The following is a 19,076-nucleotide window of genomic DNA, read 5'->3' as shown; positions in this document are numbered from 1 at the left end:
AATTAGTTTATTAATCGTCCGCTAGATGTTGATAGTTAATATCCAGAAAATTGTTGAGCATTAGACTTTTCGTTAGTCGCGACATCTATTGACAAGTAGCAGTACTGATAAATTTCGGTACTTGAAGATGTCGACTACGAAAATAACTCGCGTTTTGTTAAGAAACCTGATGTATGGAGTTAGCACTCTATCTTAGTTATTTCTCTATATCATTAACACTCCAAAAGTTGGCAAATACCGCCCCAAGCTAGCTCCCAAGTCCGTTTGTATTAACTTAGATTTAATCTGTATGTTACCTTTCATCAGCCTTTCATTAATTCACAAATGTTTTCATCATATTGTGTATAACGCTTCTCATTGGGTACTAATTTTTGCAAAGTTAGTAACTATTTATCTAATTCAAAAATAACAATTGCTACTGGATTTCTGTACTAATCGCGTATTACTATGTCTTGAGTTTGATATTACAGAATCCAATGAAAGCAACTTTGTAGAGGGCTTGCTAGTCCGTATGATTTACATGTCTCTGATCGACAGCTATAGAAACCTACTGTTCTTTTGACTGCAATTGAATACGCGTAATTTTTGAGAAAATTTAATCATCTGTGCTGTAGTCAATCAATAAAAATCGGCCAAGAGCATGTCGGGCCACGCTCAGTGTAGGGTTCCGTAGTTACTCTTCCGTCACAATAAGCTAACTGGAGCTTAAAGTATAGTAAATTGTTAACCAAGGGATGAAACGGTACCTTTCACGCGAGTTAAACAAATAGGCAAATTTGCATAATCAGTACCTAATTAAAGTAGGTAAGTCTTTTTACTATGAAGGGAAAACTTTTTGCGATACCTCAAAAACAGCTAAACTGATCATGTCCGCTATAGTTTTCATTTAATGTCTTTCTTAAGCTCTACTTCCACGATTTTTTTCATATTTTTTGGACCTATGGTTCAAAAGTTAGAGGGGGGGGGGACACATTTTTTTTTCTTTCGTAGCGATTATCTCCAAATATATTAAAATATCAAAAAATGTTTCTTGAAAACCCCTATTAGTTTTGAAAGACCTTTCCAACGACACCCCACACTCTAGGGTTGAAGCGAAAAAAAAAATTCACATTCACACTTTACGTGTAGGGGAGGTACACAAAAAATTAAATTTTTAGATTTTATTGTACGACTTTGTCGGCTTTATTGATTTATATATCCATGCCAAATTTCAGCTTTCTAGCACTAACGACCACGGACCAAAGCCTCGGACAGACAGACAGACAGACGGACATGGCGAAACTATAAGGGTTCCTAGTTGACTACGGAACCCTAAAAATGAAACAGTCACAAAAAATGTACTCGTATATAAATACATTCATGTTGATACTGTTAGGTGCTGTCATTGACCCCAATGTTCATAATGAAATCGCTCATGTCCTGTATTGAAGATGCTACAATAGGTATTATTTTCGATCTTAAAGAAGCTCTATCGTGCAATCGTGATCAAGACCCTAGTGTACCCTAGTGTCCCAGACAGCTTATCGCTTATCCAATGACCAAGTTATCCTTGGTAATTATGCCAAATGAGTGTACCTACGGGAAGATAGAGACAGATGAACCAAAACCAGTTGCTCAAACTTGGCAGAGAACTCACAAAAAACGGTACTCACTCCTATTCTAAGCTTTATGACTGTGTCACAAGACATATTTTTAAAGAGTATCCGATTCACATAAAACATTTTACGCATTGAGTCATCCTGCGCCGGTAGACGGTCGCGTTTAGTGGGGTTACTGCTAACCTTAATGGAATAGTAAAGTAGGTGTGCGTAACGTTGAACGTTCGTGTGACGTGCATTCATCTGATAACTAAACAAATATTACGTCCCGACAAAAAAGTTATAAATTTAAAAAAATGCAATTAGTCTCTTGTTTCCTTTGTATGATTTACAGTAGAGTGGATTTTTACAACTTTTAATGTGTTGCATATTTTAACCTGCAAATAGAACATTGTGTAGTATAATCATTAATGTTCGTGTTATCAGTAGCTGTGGTAAGCCTGACCGCTGCTACTTTATCAATTCATGGCGTTTTTATGGTGTAGTTCGCACGTGGTGGTTCCCGCTCATTCGCCGTCCGGCCTGCGCCGAGTGATGCAATGTTTGTCTGACGCCGCTCAGTTTTTCAGAAAATTAACATTATGATTAAATTCGCGGCGCTGTAACCACGTGTTAGGATACTGAAGGATTTGATTTGTTTACCGTGATAATTTAAATTAAACGTTTAAAATGGCGAAAGTTTCGGCATCGGAAGGACTGAAACCTAAGGCGATGGAGGTCGGCGGAGAGTCTGGAAACTCTGGAGATGCTGACGGGTCGCGCGAAGGTCTACACTTGAAGAAGGAGTTGGGACTGATGAACGGGGTGGCCATTATCGTGGGGGTGATCGTGGGCTCGGGCATTTTCGTGTCGCCAAAAATGGCGTTGAAGTATGCCGGCTCCAAGGGCATGGCCCTCATTGTCTGGATCCTCTCGGGCTTCCTCTCTATGATCGGGGCTCTGTGCTACGGGGAGTTAGGTGAGTGTTTGCTGATAATTTATTGTGTACACAGACCTTATTTATCTAGTTTGTTTACATCGCTAAGCCCCAAATGTTTAGAGCTGCACTCGCGATCTGATATCGGAACAGACTGTGAATGTAATTGTATGCAAATTCTAAATCTGTCTGAGAAATTAAACTTCCCTTACAATATAAATACATAGTTTATTAAATTACTACGTAAGTATACGTATACGTTCTTCTAATTATTTTTATTAATGTCACAATTAAGTAGCTTTTGGGGTGTTACATCATTACAATGTTAAACATATGGTTATTTAAATAAAATGGGTTTCTCTTAACAGCAAGTTTTCCTCAATGACTGATTAATTTTTAATGGTAAATAACTACTACAATTATGAACATTTGTCAACGCTACTCAATTGGTCTCTAGTACATAAACTCTTTCAATTATTTTGCTTTCTAGTTTCTACCTTCTTCTGGTCCGGAGCATGGCCTGGGGTATTTTGGAGCATTTGTTTTAAGTTTTTAAGAGGTTGGGTTAACGTAGGCACCTCCATGTTGCCCAATTAAGTAGGTACAGTACAGTTTAATGTTTGTGGAGTTTGTAGACTTAGTTAGCCGACTCTACCGAAATAAAGAGTCGTAAGAATACCGCAAGATACTACTTAAAACAATTCATACGGAAAAGAGGTTTAGAATACAGTTCGATAAAAGTCACATAAATTGATCCCGAAAAGCATGTAAATAACAACTAGGGAACAATAGTTATTTGTTTTATAAGGGGGCAAAGTTGTGGTTTAACCGCTCGTGCTAATATTGATACCCGAACAAGTGAAAGATTCCAAATTGAACCACGAGCTTAGCAAGTGGTTCGAGAAGTGGAATCTTGAGCGTTGCGAGGGTTTCAAGTCGGGCCTTTGCCTCCAAGTGAAACACAAAATTTTCCACCACAGCAACGCGAGGAAAATAATAACCATGAAAAACCAAAAAATTCAAAACAAATGAAATCCACAAGAACGTAATATAAAAATTATCATTTAAAAGTCAATTCTACCAGCTAACATAAGGAAACAATTCAGAATTTGCATCCGATTACTTTGCCCCACATGTGGATAAAATGCAACTTTCTCATTAGGTTATGAACAATCAAGAGTGTATTTACCAGTTGGGGTGATTAAAATCAAATTATTTCATCAAATCCGCCACCATCGGTTTGGTTCCGATCACCTTTTCTTAAGCCGGTATACGACATATATTCCAGTTTATAGCTTGTTAATTACAACAAATAAATAATAAATAATAATAATAATAATAATAAATTCATTAGCAGTTAAAATTTTATCATTTCCTATTTTACTCCCACTGATACTCAAGCATCCACCTGCTCCGTGTAGTTAAATCACTAACTTCTAAACGAAATACACTCATAATATGTTTAGGTGTAGATAGGTACAATCGCTACCCCGGGGGTCCAACCCTCGACCGATGGGTTGAGTGCACTCATGTGTTGTGTTATGTGACAACTTTTCTCCACACGTGTCCGTCATTAAGCTACTGCGCATGAGGCAACAGACAGAATTAACCTCCCACTGTGCAGTGCTGGCCAAACATCTGAATATTTATAACAATTAACAATATTGCATTCAGAATGTAACACGATAACATAGTATGTGTGTGTGTGTGTGTATTACATACTTACGAAATAAATATAGGTACCTCCTGTTTTGTATTGTAGACAGGGATAGTTCATTACGTAGAGAGCACATTTGTTATCACTTCAAAGAATGTAACATTTAAAATTGTTGCTATCACAGATTAGTTTGTTATCAAAGGTTCTCTGGAAGAGATCGCTCTAGAGGTAAAATTTGTTCAGCTACCCGAGACAAAAGTCTAAGGGTCTTGGGGAGTAGATATTACAAATTAAAATTAAATCTACCCCCAGAAACAGTTAATTATTATCAACTGAAGATATACTGAATACTAAAATTATGATAACAGGGTAACTATTTAGATATACTCTACCGTAAGAACATAACGTCATATAGAAACATTATGGAATTCATAAACAAACATTATAATTATACCTACCTTTTTTTTTTATAAACGGATAATTATTTTAGCTAAAAGTTCAATGGCACAATAACATAAACGACTTCGTATAAAACCGTATTTTTATTGTGTAATTTGGCAATAGTAAGCAAGCCTATTAATTTTACCCGTTTACACAAATAATCCCATGAAATATGCAAACCTAACACACACACACACACATACCTAATAAAAATACGATAAATTCAAGTTTGTGGTACGAGTACATACACTTTTCGCTCTCGTTTCCTGTAATAAAATCTGTAGATATGTCATGATGCCTAATGCAGAATAATCGTTCATAAAGGTGAAGACCGACTTTTAACATTTTGGTGTAATGTATCGCGTTACAAGTCGAGAACTCAACATTATTACGGTCTGTTGTCGGTTTTTAGCGATTCCTTTTGTAATGTAACCCACATTTAAACTATCACAAGTCTACTACTACTATCACAATAAAAGCGGAGGCGAACGCCTGGGAGGCCTAGCCAAAATGACAATCGGTTTTTGACGACCGGTCTGGCCTAGTCGGTAGTGACCATGCCTATGAAGCCGATGGTCCTGGTTCGAATCCCGGTAAGGGCATTTATTTGTGTGATGAGCACAGATATTTCTTCCTGAGTCATGGATGTTTTCTATGTATTGAAGTATGTATTTGTATATTATATATATCGCAGGTAGCTCGAACTCGAAACGAGCGAGCGTTGGACACGTAGTTGTTACTGCAAGGGCCTCTACACACCTCACCTAGAACTGCATGCGATTTGCGTTACATTGCGGCATTTAAACGATCGATTGAATCCGTTGCACCTACTTGGTGTAAGTGGGGCAGTTATCTAAAATCGCATGCGTATACAAGGCCTGTAGAGACAGAGACTATAATGTAACAAAATTGCTTTGAATGATGAGTAGTAGTAGTAGATTAGTTGTAATACATTACAACTTAACGGCAACAAGTCCGTTTAAAAAGCAATTTTACCACCAATCGGAGATACCTCACGTATTTAATGCTATCTCCAAATTCATCCAAAAAATTACCACTCGCATGTGGCTGATTGTTCACTGAATGAGATTTCACACAAATTTGAACCTTAATACTATCACGAAAGTTGCTTTTTAACGACATGCTTGGTTTGGCACGCGCGAGCGTCGGCGTCTGGTCAACTCGATAGCTGCTGCCCGACGCAACGTTGGCGGAACTGCGAAGCTGCTGGAAAGAAGTGTGGAATGGCCCTAATACAAACAAAGGCTTGTGAGATTAATGTTACTATACAAACAAACGTTACATGACGTAGTCAGTCAACTGCAGAGATAATCAAATAACTGACCCCCCTGCATGGAAATTTGTTTGCAGGACGATCAACTATCTCTGCAGCTTACTGTACCTATTATTTTGGTCCTTATTACCTACAACTTTCACATTTTTTTACACTGACCGATATCAATATCATATCTATTTATCTTGACCGATAAAGCTATCTAAACACTCGTGCGGATCCTAATTTACACAACTTTCTCTGATAATATCGTTATTAATTGTTATTTTACATCATGTAGTCGGTTAGGTTAGGTCTTCAGTCTGCTGTTTTTGGGGTTGCGTAGCCAAATGGCAAGAAACGGAACCCGTCATATGGATTCCCGATCGACTCGATATGGATTCGTCATGTGTCTGTCTGTCCGTCCGTATGTCACAGCCACTTTTTTCGAAACTATAAGAACTATACTGTTGAAACTTGGTAAGTAGATGTATTCTGTGAACCGCAATAAGATTTTCACACAAAAATAGGAAAAAAAAATATCCCCATACTTAGATTTTTTTTCCTTTAAATCTATGGATAGGTCTTCAAAAATGATATTGAAGTTTCTAATATCATTTTTTTCTAAACTGAATAGTTTGCGCGAGAGACACTTCCAAAGTGGTAAAATGTGTCTCCCCTTGTAACTTCTAAAATAAGAGAATGATAAAACTAAAAAATATATATGACTACCTACCATGCAAACTTCCACCGAAAATTGGTAAGAACGAGATCTAGTAAGTAGGTTCTTTTTAATACGTCATAAATGGTTTTCTCGTCATGGGCGAGTCCGACTCGCACTTGGCCGCTTTTTATTGAATTCTACACACGTGGCATACATATCTATTACGAGCTTAGTGTGTCCCTTACACAAATATGACAAACTTATAGTATTTAACTTATCTATTCCTGAAATATGTTTTTAACATTATTGGCATTATTGCACATCATTAAAAACACGCCCATGAAGGGTTCCGTACCATTTATGACGTATTAAAAAAACTACTTACTAGATCTCGTTCAAACCAATTGTTTGCATGGTAATGTATATCATATATTTGTTTAGATTTTTCATTCTGTTATTTTAGAAGTTACAGGGGGGGTGGGGACACATTTTTCACTTTGGATGTGTTTCTCGCGCAAACTATTCAGTTTAGAAAAAAATGATATTAGAAACCTAAATATCATTTTTGAAGACCTATCCATAGATTGGTTTGATGAAAAAAGATTTTTTGAGTTTCAGTTCTAAGTATGGGGAACCCCCAAAATTTATTGTTTTTTTTTTCTATTTTTGTGTAAACATCCTAATGCGGTTCATAGAATACATCTACTTACCAAGTTTGAACAGTATAGCTCTTATAGTTTCGGAAAAAAGTGGCGGTGACATAATCGGACAGACAGACGGACATGACGAATCTATAAGGGTTCCGTTTTTTGCCATTTGGCTACGGAACCCTAAAAAGTTGAAACCCATAAAGATTTCATGCTTAATAATTATCGTCACAAAACTTCCAGCGATTAATTTTTCTTAACTACTCACGTTAACTGGGTAAACTATTTTCTGAAAACTCATAAACCATTGGAATTCAACAAAACAAATCTAAAACAACGGGTTGCACTCCGGGAGTGCCGGCAGAAGTGAAAACGTGAATATTAACGTTGTGCATGTTTGATATTTTGGCGAAATTGAGTAGCAGTTTTATAAAAAGAGATAATTCTCAATTATACCTACGTAAATAAATTTGAGTGTGGAAGATATTTTGAAATGCGAATTTTAGTGTTAAGTAATATATAACATATACAGGGTAATTGCGCAATTGCGCATAAAAAAAGTACGTTTAAAGTACTTGTGTTCGTAATTTTTTCTGTTGAGTGAAAGTCAAAAAATTAACTTTCAAATCGTTGAAGTCCCTAGAGAAAATCCTCAAGATTAATTATAAAATTTTTGGCAACCGTATTGTGAATATTGTAATCTAAAAAAGCGGTAAAAAAAATTTTAAACTCCACTCTCTAAAGCTACGTTACTTAAAATTAAAACTTAGGTATATTTAAGAGTTTTCTAACACTAGAATAAACGTAAATATATGCGTTCATATACGTTTTACGACGCCTATTAAGAGGGAAGAATAGCTTGATGTTTTGCAAATTTTGAAAAAAAAACGAAAACTTATAAACCTAGTGTTTCGTTGTGTCAATAACATACCTACTAAAACATCATAGAGAATGGAAAATATTTAGAAGTGGGAAAACGTTTTCTCTTTTATATATAGTCTTTCTCTGGTGGTATATATTTCGCAGTCGGATTGTATAATCCGCCGTATTACATTATGGCTAGCTGTTATCAAAAACAGGGCCGTTTTGAAATGCGGCGGTTCAACGATTAGCCATATTGTCATTGTGATACGTTCGTCAATAAGGCGGCCCACGTTTAGGGGCATCGTACTACTATTTAGATTGCAGAGTGACCATACAAAATGAAACAATTTTATGAAAATCAATTTTAATATGAAAATGCTAAAAGATTTCTACTAACAATATTCCTTGTCAATCAAGAATTATCATAGTTATTATATACTAAATAAAAAATTGTTATGTCAGGCAGCGCCACGAGTGTTACAAATGGGAACTAAAAACTGTCAAAGAGCCGGCTAATGACTCGCTGTATTACATTACGGCTAGCCGTCTTGAAGAACGTTTGGCAACGAATACATTCCGGCGGATTTTCATTCAGCCGCATTCAATCCGGCTAATCGTTAACCCGCCGCATTTCAAAACGGCCCTGTTTTTGATAACAGCTAGCCATAATGTAATACGGCGGATTATACAATCCGACTGCGACATATACAGGGTATACTTCACTATTAAATTCATGTGCGTTTTGTGAGTAGGACCCATCCCATTCCAAGTGAAGTAGGTACCTGCCTAAACATCTTAAAAGCTTTTCCCAATCTTTAAATAGGTACGACAATGACATGAGTCAAACTCGAACATCCAAAGAATACAAAAGATCAATTCAGCCGGTTATTTGTAGTCTGATCCCAAGCAATAAAGTACGCCACTTTGACGATTGACACGCTATTCTTAGCAGAAGTGTCACAAGTCATGCGGCATGAAAAGGCATGAGTACAGTCACCTGCAATAATCTTGCACAACAAAGCATGAAAAAATATCGGACTCAATCTTATTTATATAGGATGTTTATTTAGTCAGCTGCAATATTTTACGGGGTGAATAGACCTATAGGTCATACTGAGCAACTTTTACTATGGGAGAAACCCCGAAATCGCGAAAATCGTGGATTTTACGCAAATAATAATTATCAAAAATCTTTTTTTTTTACTTTAGCAAATAATATTTTTACCTATCAAATTAGATCTGCCATGCTCTCCCTACCTCTAAACGTTTGTCGGTAATAACTTTGTAATTCCTATGACCCATTCAGTGAAAAATAATTACATTAGATTTTCCTATTGTTACATAATAACTACATAATTGCATATTTGCACCGATAAATATTTATATTAAAAAGTAATTTTCCATGTCATCTCATAGATGGGGGGGGGGGGGGGGGGGGGGGGGCGAAAAAATCACTACAGAAACACGTTGGGGGAAGAAAACCTCACGTAAATTTTTCTATAGTGATCGAAACTAAGAAAATATATCTACCACATACTTTTTTTTTGGTTTCCTTAAACATAAATCTTCAATGGCATTTCAAAATAGCGAGTCTAAACAAGATTTACAATACTATTTAATTATATCGAAATTAATTATAGGAATCAGTGGGGAAAAATTGTTTGACAAGTAGGGAGTTCCTGTATCGATAAACTCGACTATCGATGCTAGTTCTATATACTAGTGATCACTCAAGGGTTTGCTTGTAATAATACGTTTTTATTAAGAGTAAAAATAATAATTAAATAATAACTCAATGTACTCTTCTTCGTTTTTAACATAAGACAAGACAATTTTATAATTTTATTTTTAACACAAGATAAGACTATTGTTAAAGTAAACGACCAGAATTTGTTCCATATTTTCGGGTATTAAGCGTCTAAAATTAAGGGAGTAAATGAGTGATGAACTTTTATGAGGAATAGACAATATATATGTAGGTACTTTTCTTGAAACCTTTTATGTATGTTCTTATATTCGTTCTTTAATGAATGCATAAATGACAGATAACAGTAGAGGAATAGGAAAAATATGTAATAGTAGGGTATTTGACTAGTCAAATCAGCTCCTTTTTTTCGATTTGTCAAAACGATTTTCCACCATGGAATTTACTATGAAACACTAGTCAAGTTACATACTCTAGTTCTATACGATTTATAAAATAGAAATTGTGTATAAAAACAACTGCTGTCTACGTTTCTCTATCAATGTTCTGGTGCTTTATGTCATGCATGGTGTGAAATAATCTATTTTAAGTACAGTCAACATCCCTATTATATACCGAATACAAAGGTTAATTTACATTATTGGTTTCATGAGTAATAAAAACACGTCCAGATCGCGTAGTCTTTTCTCATGATAAAAAACCGAGGTTATAATATATGATTTCTTTTTTAATATACTTTGTTCCATTTTCAGGAACAATGATCCCCAAGTCCGGGGGAGACTACGCTTACATCAGCGAGGCCTTCGGGCCGCTCCTGGGTTTCCTCTACCTGTGGGTGGCGCTCTTCATCCTCGTGCCCACGGCCAACGCGATCACGGCAATCACCTTCGCAGAGAACATACTGAAGCCCTTATGGCCGGTCTGCGACGTTCCCAAGGCCGCCTCTAGCCTTATAGCAGCAGTCCTTACTTGTAAGTAGTTTTGTTATACCTAACATATTTTTATTTTTCGTCGCTATCGATCCCCTCTAGTTGTATTCTGAACCACCTGAAGATTTAGTCCTGGACTCTTGTCACCACCTTACTTGTTTACGTGACTTAAGAACCTCATATTTCTCTGAAGCCTTACAATTACAGAAATAAGTGATATTATTTATTTCTTATTGATACATTTATTCATACTTCAGGTTATTAACTAAGAATTATTAAGGAAGATTCGCGAAAATAATAGATGTTTACTCCACACTATATTGCTATTCTTTACATAGGTTGACCAACAATATAGTATTTAATGGTTGTCGTTCTCATTAGCTTAAACATATTTCGATAAGAAAAAGAACTAGTTTTTTCTTTTGTTTCTAGCAGTTTTATCGGAAACTATTTTGTTCTAGTTTATAGCCAATTCGCATTTCTTATTGTTAATTTCGTCGTGTAAGCTCCAGTAGCCGTACCACGAGTTGGCATTTGATATTGATGTTAATGTCTGCAAGAAATCGATCTCATTCCCCTTCTCTCGCACCAATACGCATCGCAATCGCAGACGCTCAAACGTTGGCTTGGCTATCCCCTGTTAGGCGCCATTCATTAATTAAGCCAGTGTCAGTTTTTGACCCCCTCCCACCTTCCCAAAAAATAAGAATAGGCCGACCCTCCTCCACCCTATTTAATATTTATCACGTAAGAATCTTAAAGTTCTATTTAATACATCCCCAGTATAAAATCTATACAGAGTGACTTTGTTACGGTGACTAAGAGAGTTACTTAAGACTCATAAGAGTACGGTAAGCCGTTGGCCTTTTTAATTAAATGCCACATTAGTTAACTCTTATTGGAAGCAAGTTTATATATAAGTAAATACTAAGGCAGCATTATTATACTGACCTGCAAAAGTATATTGTGCAGAATATGCAGAGAACACGTTTGGCTCATCACATTCTAGGACAAGCCGATCTCAAAAGGAAAGGTGCATAAACTGGTCCATCAAACACCAGTAATTTAATACGCGTTCTCCTTTAAGAAGTATCACAGCCACCGACAGATGAATTTAATTTCATGTAATTAAATACTGAGACATGGATCGACATTCCAAGAAGTGCAAGAGTTGTCGGTTGGAAATAAGTGTAAGTACACTGATTGTGATCGGAACCACGGGGCGAGTCGTCATTATACAGCGAACCGGTTGGGCTTCCTCGAAATAAGTTTGGCCGTTATTTATTTGGGATTTTAGATGTATTTGAATTACTAATAAATCAGATACATTTGTAGATAATCAAATTCGCGTCATGTTCAGCACCGTCTCCTGCAAAAACAAAAATGCATGGCCATGTTAAAGTTTATTTATACTAGTATGGTATATGTAGTCTATTTTTAGGATAACGAAACATCCATCCAGCATATGTAATTTGATTTCTTGTATAAATGTATTAATACGAGTGGGACGTAGGGTAACAGCACCAGTGGCCAGCCAGGGACCAGTAGTCAGCCTTTTAAGTCGTTTATTGGTCATAAATATCTGGTATATTCGATTAAACACATCGCGTGTAGTCAAATAGGAGCTCTGATTCCTTATTCGTTAATACGTAACGCGGCAGGTGCGGTGAGGTATCGGGGATAGGAAATATACTCGTTCATAAAGGTGATGTTTGTTGACGAGAGCTGGAGTGTCATGTCCGCCATATTTTTTACTGCACGTGGTGTTCTTTTAACGAGTGAGAAAAAATATGTTTTAATATAAAAAGTTACTGTTTTTTGTTGATGATGGGTTTATTGGTTAGTTTATCTATTAAATTGCGTTATATTTAAATAGAAATATCAATATTTAACTTATAAATTGAGGAGGTTGACCACTGGATACCACTTTTTTACAAAAAATCCAGTGCCCAGCCTCCCGCGGCTGACTTTCGGGTTATTAGTTATTTTTTTAATTTTCGATCCAATGCGACCGTTAGGACCGTTACATTTACATTTTCAAATTTAGTTAGGCATGTCTCAGTCAATTTAAAGTAAAACCCAGTAGTCAGCCGCATTTGAAATAACGTTTTAATGCGGCTAACCACTGGGTTTCACGGATCCAGTACTCAGCCATTATCTTCCTTGGTACGTCGCTGCCAAATATTATGAACTTTAACTCATTTAAATAAGGTTCAAAAGTGTATACATACTTTTGTTGAGAAATTCAATATTCCAATATCTAACGGACCCCTGCACGGGTTTCACCAGCATTTAAACCGATTTTAAAAATAATGAATTATATTCAATAAACAGATTCAATAATAAAAAATAAGAAGATAAATACAGTGTTTATTAGTTTGCAAGAATAATTTTAAGTACCTATGGCCTACAAATTTCGTGGCATGAGAATTGTACTTATAAGAGTATAGGTACCTAGACCTACCTATACTCTAGCTTCCTACCTAGGAATGATAAATATTATAATATCGTACACTAACCCATCACGATACCGTATCGGGTATCGTGTTAACTTTAATACAAATAATAGTGTTTTTTATTTCATTGTTATTAATAGTTTATAAAGGCTGAGTACTGGGTACACAAAGGCTGCTTACTGGATTTTAGAGGCTGACTACTGGAGAAAAGTGCCATTTTTTGTTTAATCTTAATTATAGATATTATAAAGAGGATTGTTATTTTTTGACATACTTTATTTCAAAACTATAATAAACACTTGATCTAACCATGTCATGCGTTTATTTATCCGACTAATCCTGTAGAAACGTCAGGAGTACAAACTTTAAAAATGAGTTATAAGGCTGACTACTGGTGCCTTTACCCTAATGATCCTGAAATCACATTGGTATGCAACGTAATGAAATAGAAATAGAAAATACATTCATTTATGACAAAATAGACACGGATGACAAAAACATGTTGGCAATACAATGAATTAACATTTAGCGCAAAATGCCATAAAAGGGTCACAACTCAGCATGTAGTTGGCAAAGCCAATGTAATTGTAAAAAATCCGAACGTACCTCAAGGACAGGATTTTTCGTTGGATTTTGTGACCAAGCGAGTAGGTGTAGTAGGTGTTTTATGACTAACACTTCTTTATCTCCAGATTACGGGATGTAATTTATACAATAGTAGGATCGTACGCTGACGCTGTAGGTGTTATAAAGGGAGTGTTGAGCGGACGTAGTACTCGGTGACGCGAAGAGGCATCGGTCTTCGTCAGTCTAGGTGTGGATGTGGTCCACTCCTCGTGACCGCGTAGTGATGTCCCGTTGTCAGTTTTATTTTTCCCTGTAATGTTCGCCTGGCTAAATTCCCGGAAAGTTTCTTAGATCGACAATGCCCCCGATTAAATTGTGCTATCTTCTTTTATTAAAAGCATGGATAGATTATGTACTAGGTAGGTATATTGTCGACAAAGTTGCGGGTGATGTACTCTCTCTGCGACTTTAAGAAAGAGAAGATGAGGCACTACTAAGTTCTGGTCTACAGAAGGGGAATGATCTGCGAAACATGACATTTATAAAATGCTTCAATCTCTACCTTAGGTATTCGACATTGCCAGTACTGGTAATGTTACTTTGTGTCTTTTAGTTTTTCCTCCTCCTCCTCCTCCTACCTCTGATTTCAGTTAATAGTAATAGCAAATGAAGACAAGATCGATTGACACTATGACAAAATAACCCTACGGCTGGTTGGTAATTAGTCAATGTGCAAATTTCCCGCTGTTCCCGTCAACGAGGGATAGTAGCCGTCTTTAAAACGCGTTGTCGCTCGGCGGTGGCCGCACTGATTGCGGCTGACAGGATAATGGGCGTTTCCTCCCGCATCGTGCTAACACACACTTGTGCGGAATTATCTTGGCGAACACACAGTTGCGTAAGGGCACTTGTCCGAACCTAGTACATAACTGCCCTAGCACCCGGCGTTAAAGGATATTAGCACGTTAAGGAAAACTCCATTGTCACAATAGGCCAGTATCCTAACCCCTAAAGAGTCAAATTGGAGCCAATGTGACTCATTGGCTACTCATTAATGAAACGTCACAACACAGCGATTTTCCTCGTACCTAGTAAATGACCATGCAATCTAACCTCCTTTATATGAGTAGGTAGGGCTGTAGGGTGGATATTTCGGGTTAAAGAATATTTTTATTATCTCAAAAAGAAATTTACATTTCACTTATATGAGAAACATTTTTCTATAAAATTTGATGAATAGGTACATAAAATTCATAATTATTATTTATACATTGCGTAGATAAAGTATTTAAGTTTTACAAATGTTTAGTTCAACAAACATGCATAAACATAATACGATAAACGTAAACAATAATATTACAGATTTATTTCTAAGTACTAAAGCATGCACTGATTTTAATAATATATCGCAAGTGCAAAACATGTTTGACCTAATAGTTTTTCATTAATATCAACTGTTGTGAATCATATTTGTAATGAGTTGTAAAAAGTACAGAGCAGAAGAATATTTATATACAGCAATTAAATATTTCATAACTTGGTGTTTAAGGAGGGTTAAAAATATTGAAAAAACAGTGAAGCCTTGCCCTGGTTGACCTTAAGCCAGTATCGAGCTCGGCAGCTGTATCGTGATAACACTCATAACACCTGTGGCCATATCGTAATTAAATATTATGTTATACGATTTCTGATAAACTATACTGTGAGAGAATTGCGAGACCACTTTCATAGTCCATACATCTATGAAAAAATGAAACAAATGTGTATGTGCATGTACCCAGTATTTAGGCATGCCCTACGATATCCTCCTAGCGTCCCAAATGCTACCTACTTACATATTTTTTTTCTTAAACTAATCTTTTTTTTTCAAATTTCCAGGTTTTCTGACAATTATCAACTGCGGTAACGTGAAATGGGTGACGCGGCTGCAAGACTCATTCACCGCCGCTAAGGTGCTCGCGCTGCTGCTCATCTTCCTGGCCAGCCTGGTGCACCTGTTCCATGGACACACCGAGAACCTCGAGGGCATGATGCAGGGAACCAAGACCGAAGCCAGCGAAATTGCCATCGCATTCTACTCGGGCTTATTCTCGTATTCCGGATGGAATTATTTAAATTTCGTAACGGAAGAATTAAAGGATCCCTACAAGTAAGTCACATTATGTATAAAGCATCGAAACAGGCCACTTTGAATGGAGTTATCAAATGATGACCCGATTTCATCGCTCTTAAATATATTCGTTTTCGGAGCGCCTAATATGTATAGTTAATTTGGTGATAATTCACATTCCTTGACTGTAAAAGAACCGGTTACATTAATTTTATCTACCTCAGTAATTAACACGAAGTAAGGCAAGTACTTGACTAATATTGGTTATATCAAAAAAAACTTTATAAGTGGTCCTTCGAACCGGATCATACTTGTATGCCGCCAAAAGTCGGTGTTTAATACCTGGAATATAATATAAATGCAGTGCATGTAAATAGTCATAGATGATACTTTAAAAACTACAGCCTGCTATTGCTGCTTCAAGCTGGGCCCGATTCTACTTATCAGAAAAGATTGAATTCCTTTTTTCAGAAACCTCCCCCGTGCCATCTGCATATCGCTGCCCGTCGTGACCGCCGTATACGCCCTGACCAACGTGGCATTCTTCGCCGTCCTCACCAACGCCGAAATCCTGTCGTCTGACGCCGTGGCCATCACCTTTAGCGACAAAATCCTGGGGTCGTGGGGCTGGATCATGTCGCTGTTCGTGGCGCTGTGCACGCTTGGCTCACTGAACGGGGCTATATACGCATCTTCTCGTCTATTCTTCGTGGGGGCGCGGGATGGGAATTTGCCGTTGGCGATATCGCTCATTGATGTGAAGAGGTTAACGCCTGTGCCCTCACTTTTATTCATGGTAAGAACCGTGATGACAGACCCATATATGCAATAAATACGTAGATATACAATGAAAGAAAATAAGTACGTAAATCTGCTAGCTGTTGAAAAGTTAATATGAAAGTACCAAGTATTACATAAACAGACACTAAATAAATCCAGTTATATGCAATTAATTTAGTAGCACTTGACTCTACATAAAACCGCATCCACTTACATATAACTTTCATCAGAACGGAAAAATATAAACACGATACGTTCATTAGAGAAAGTAAATAGGTGTGGATAATGGAAACTCAGAAATGTATCTCGCGTTGGAGAATTACAAGTATTTAAGATGCTATAAAATATCTCCATATACGTACGTAATTTGGTATGTTACCACGTTGGTATATTTTTTTAAATACTGCAATATAAAACGGTACATATGCCTATAGTAAATGACACCAACCAATTTGGAGTAGGTATTTTTGATATTTCACTGATACCTGTAAAATTTCTACCACATTATTGCCCATTAATACTCATAATTAAATATTCTATTCGTCTTTTATGTTTTCGACGTGTTTAATGAAATATACTTACCTACTGCAATTAGTATCAACATCATTAAAAGATTAAAACATGGCAAGTGAAACAAGGCATCAAACATAAAGCAGCTGTATGACCCTTATTTTTGATGCAAAACAAGAAAAAATACAGTGTCTATACAAAGTCGCGTTTCTTTAAAATTCAGCGGGGTCTTGAATGGGAGTTTAGTTATTCGGTCTAAGCGCCGAAGAAAATTCATTGGAACTGAGCTCTGCCTCGAAATAATGGTGCTCAATAGATGGTGCTACAGGACCCGAACCTGACAAATGAGATAGGTCTCTGGTCAGCCGACATGAAAATATTCATGGCAGCACTGTCGGTGCGGCTGGTCGACACCACAGGGGACCCCAGGGCTGGCGCGTACCTCTCTCAACGTATATTTCCCTTGCCATACAGAGAGGTAATGCCGCCAGTATCATGGGGTCCATGCCGCAGACCGACCTGTTAGAAGGGGTATTCTCTTTGTAATTGGTTCTTTTTTTTTTGTAGGTAAGTATATTTTATAGTAGATGATTTTATTTTATTTCTAGGTTTAATTTTAGTTTTAATTTTGTAATATTATATTTTAGTTTAGTTAGTCAATATAGATTGCAATGTTTAAGAGCTTTATTAGAATATTTCAATATTGTGTTTCTTACCTGTATGTAGTTGTATGTATTTAATTTGTTTTCTTTGTGGTGCAATATAGTGCCGACTAAAATGGATTGAACTGGGACCTGCTGCGTTCGTGACGCCATATGGCAATTCTGAATATTGGAGGAACGCGATTTTGTATAGTCGTTGCTCTTCATTGGTCTTGTTTTATTCATCCATGGCATTAGGATATTTACCCATAAAGAAATAAAATTGGCGTTGTTTTTGAACACCAATTTACTAAAATATATTGTTATTTCCAGTGCCTCGTGACGCTGGTGATCCTGGTGTGGAACGACGTAGAGGCGCTGGTGGTGGTGGTGACCGCAGTAGAGGCGCTCTTCATACTGTGCAGCGTCACCGGCCTCCTGTGGCTGCGATACTCCCGCCCACAGGCCACACGGCCCATCCGAGTAAACCTCATATTGCCCTGCGTCTTCTTCATCGTTTGCACCTTCCTAGTAATCCTCTCCTGCTTTGAACACCCGAAACAACTCGCCATAGGTCTCTCCTTCACCCTCCTCGGCATACCCGTCTATTTCATATTTATTAAGTGGCAGAACAAACCCCTCTGGTTCCTCAACGCGGTACACAGCTTTAACACGGCTATATCTAAACTCTTTCTCTGTTTACCAGAAGACTCGAAAGATTTATGATCATTCGAAAAACTGAATGTGTGTGTGATCTATTTTTTTACGTGCATTTGTGTTCTTATTGAACTGTATTATTTATTTTAAGTTAATGTTGAGCTGTTATACAAAAAGATCTGTACCTACGCTTGTTTATATACTTAGGGTTAAGTATTTACATTCCGTCAATTACAAATTGACTATAATTGCTAATTCCTATGCAGTTGTGAACCTCGCAGGCCATTTTTCAAATTAGCCTTACTCGTGGCATTATGACCACATTTTAAAATCTTCCTATAGGTTAGAAACCTATATAACTAAGTCGCTTTTAGCTTATAAATACACATCAGTAATCTCGTAACATTTTGATATTATTTATATTTATTAATTAGAGTAATCGATTATGTTACGAGTTAACTGATTTGTTGTTAAATAATAATATAATTAGGTAACATAAATTATTAAATTTATGTATTTTGAAACAAATAATAAAAATGTTGTTGTTTTATGATTTTAGTGTCGCCTAAGGTTGCTTTTCTACCTGAGCTAAAATGCGTTAAGTGTACATACAAGGGGCACGAAGCTTTGTATTTTATTTAATACTTAACGTAATGCAAAT

General features: G+C 36.7%; 2 protein-coding genes across 2 annotated transcripts in view; one reads left to right on the top strand and one right to left on the bottom strand.

The window, feature by feature from the left end:
* LOC133517899 (large ribosomal subunit protein uL10m) overlaps positions 1 to 19,076 on the bottom strand; it is a 147,984-nt gene that overhangs the window by 6,811 nt on the left and 122,097 nt on the right. The gene's annotated exons all lie outside the window — the stretch shown is intronic.
* On the top strand, positions 1,689 to 18,934 carry LOC133517865 (large neutral amino acids transporter small subunit 1). The gene is made up of 5 exons (XM_061851324.1): positions 1,689 to 2,556; positions 10,518 to 10,736; positions 15,596 to 15,866; positions 16,299 to 16,623; positions 18,092 to 18,934. Exons 1-5 carry the CDS (start codon positions 2,268 to 2,270, stop codon positions 18,482 to 18,484), a joined length of 1,497 nt encoding a protein of 498 aa, XP_061707308.1. The 5' UTR covers positions 1,689 to 2,267; the 3' UTR covers positions 18,485 to 18,934.

Source organism: Cydia pomonella, chromosome 5 (assembly GCF_033807575.1).
Source record: "Cydia pomonella isolate Wapato2018A chromosome 5, ilCydPomo1, whole genome shotgun sequence".
Taxonomy (NCBI): Eukaryota; Metazoa; Arthropoda; class Insecta; order Lepidoptera; family Tortricidae; genus Cydia; species Cydia pomonella.
The sequence above is the reverse complement of the archived record's forward strand: the minus strand, read 5'-3'. Positions and strand labels throughout refer to the sequence as shown.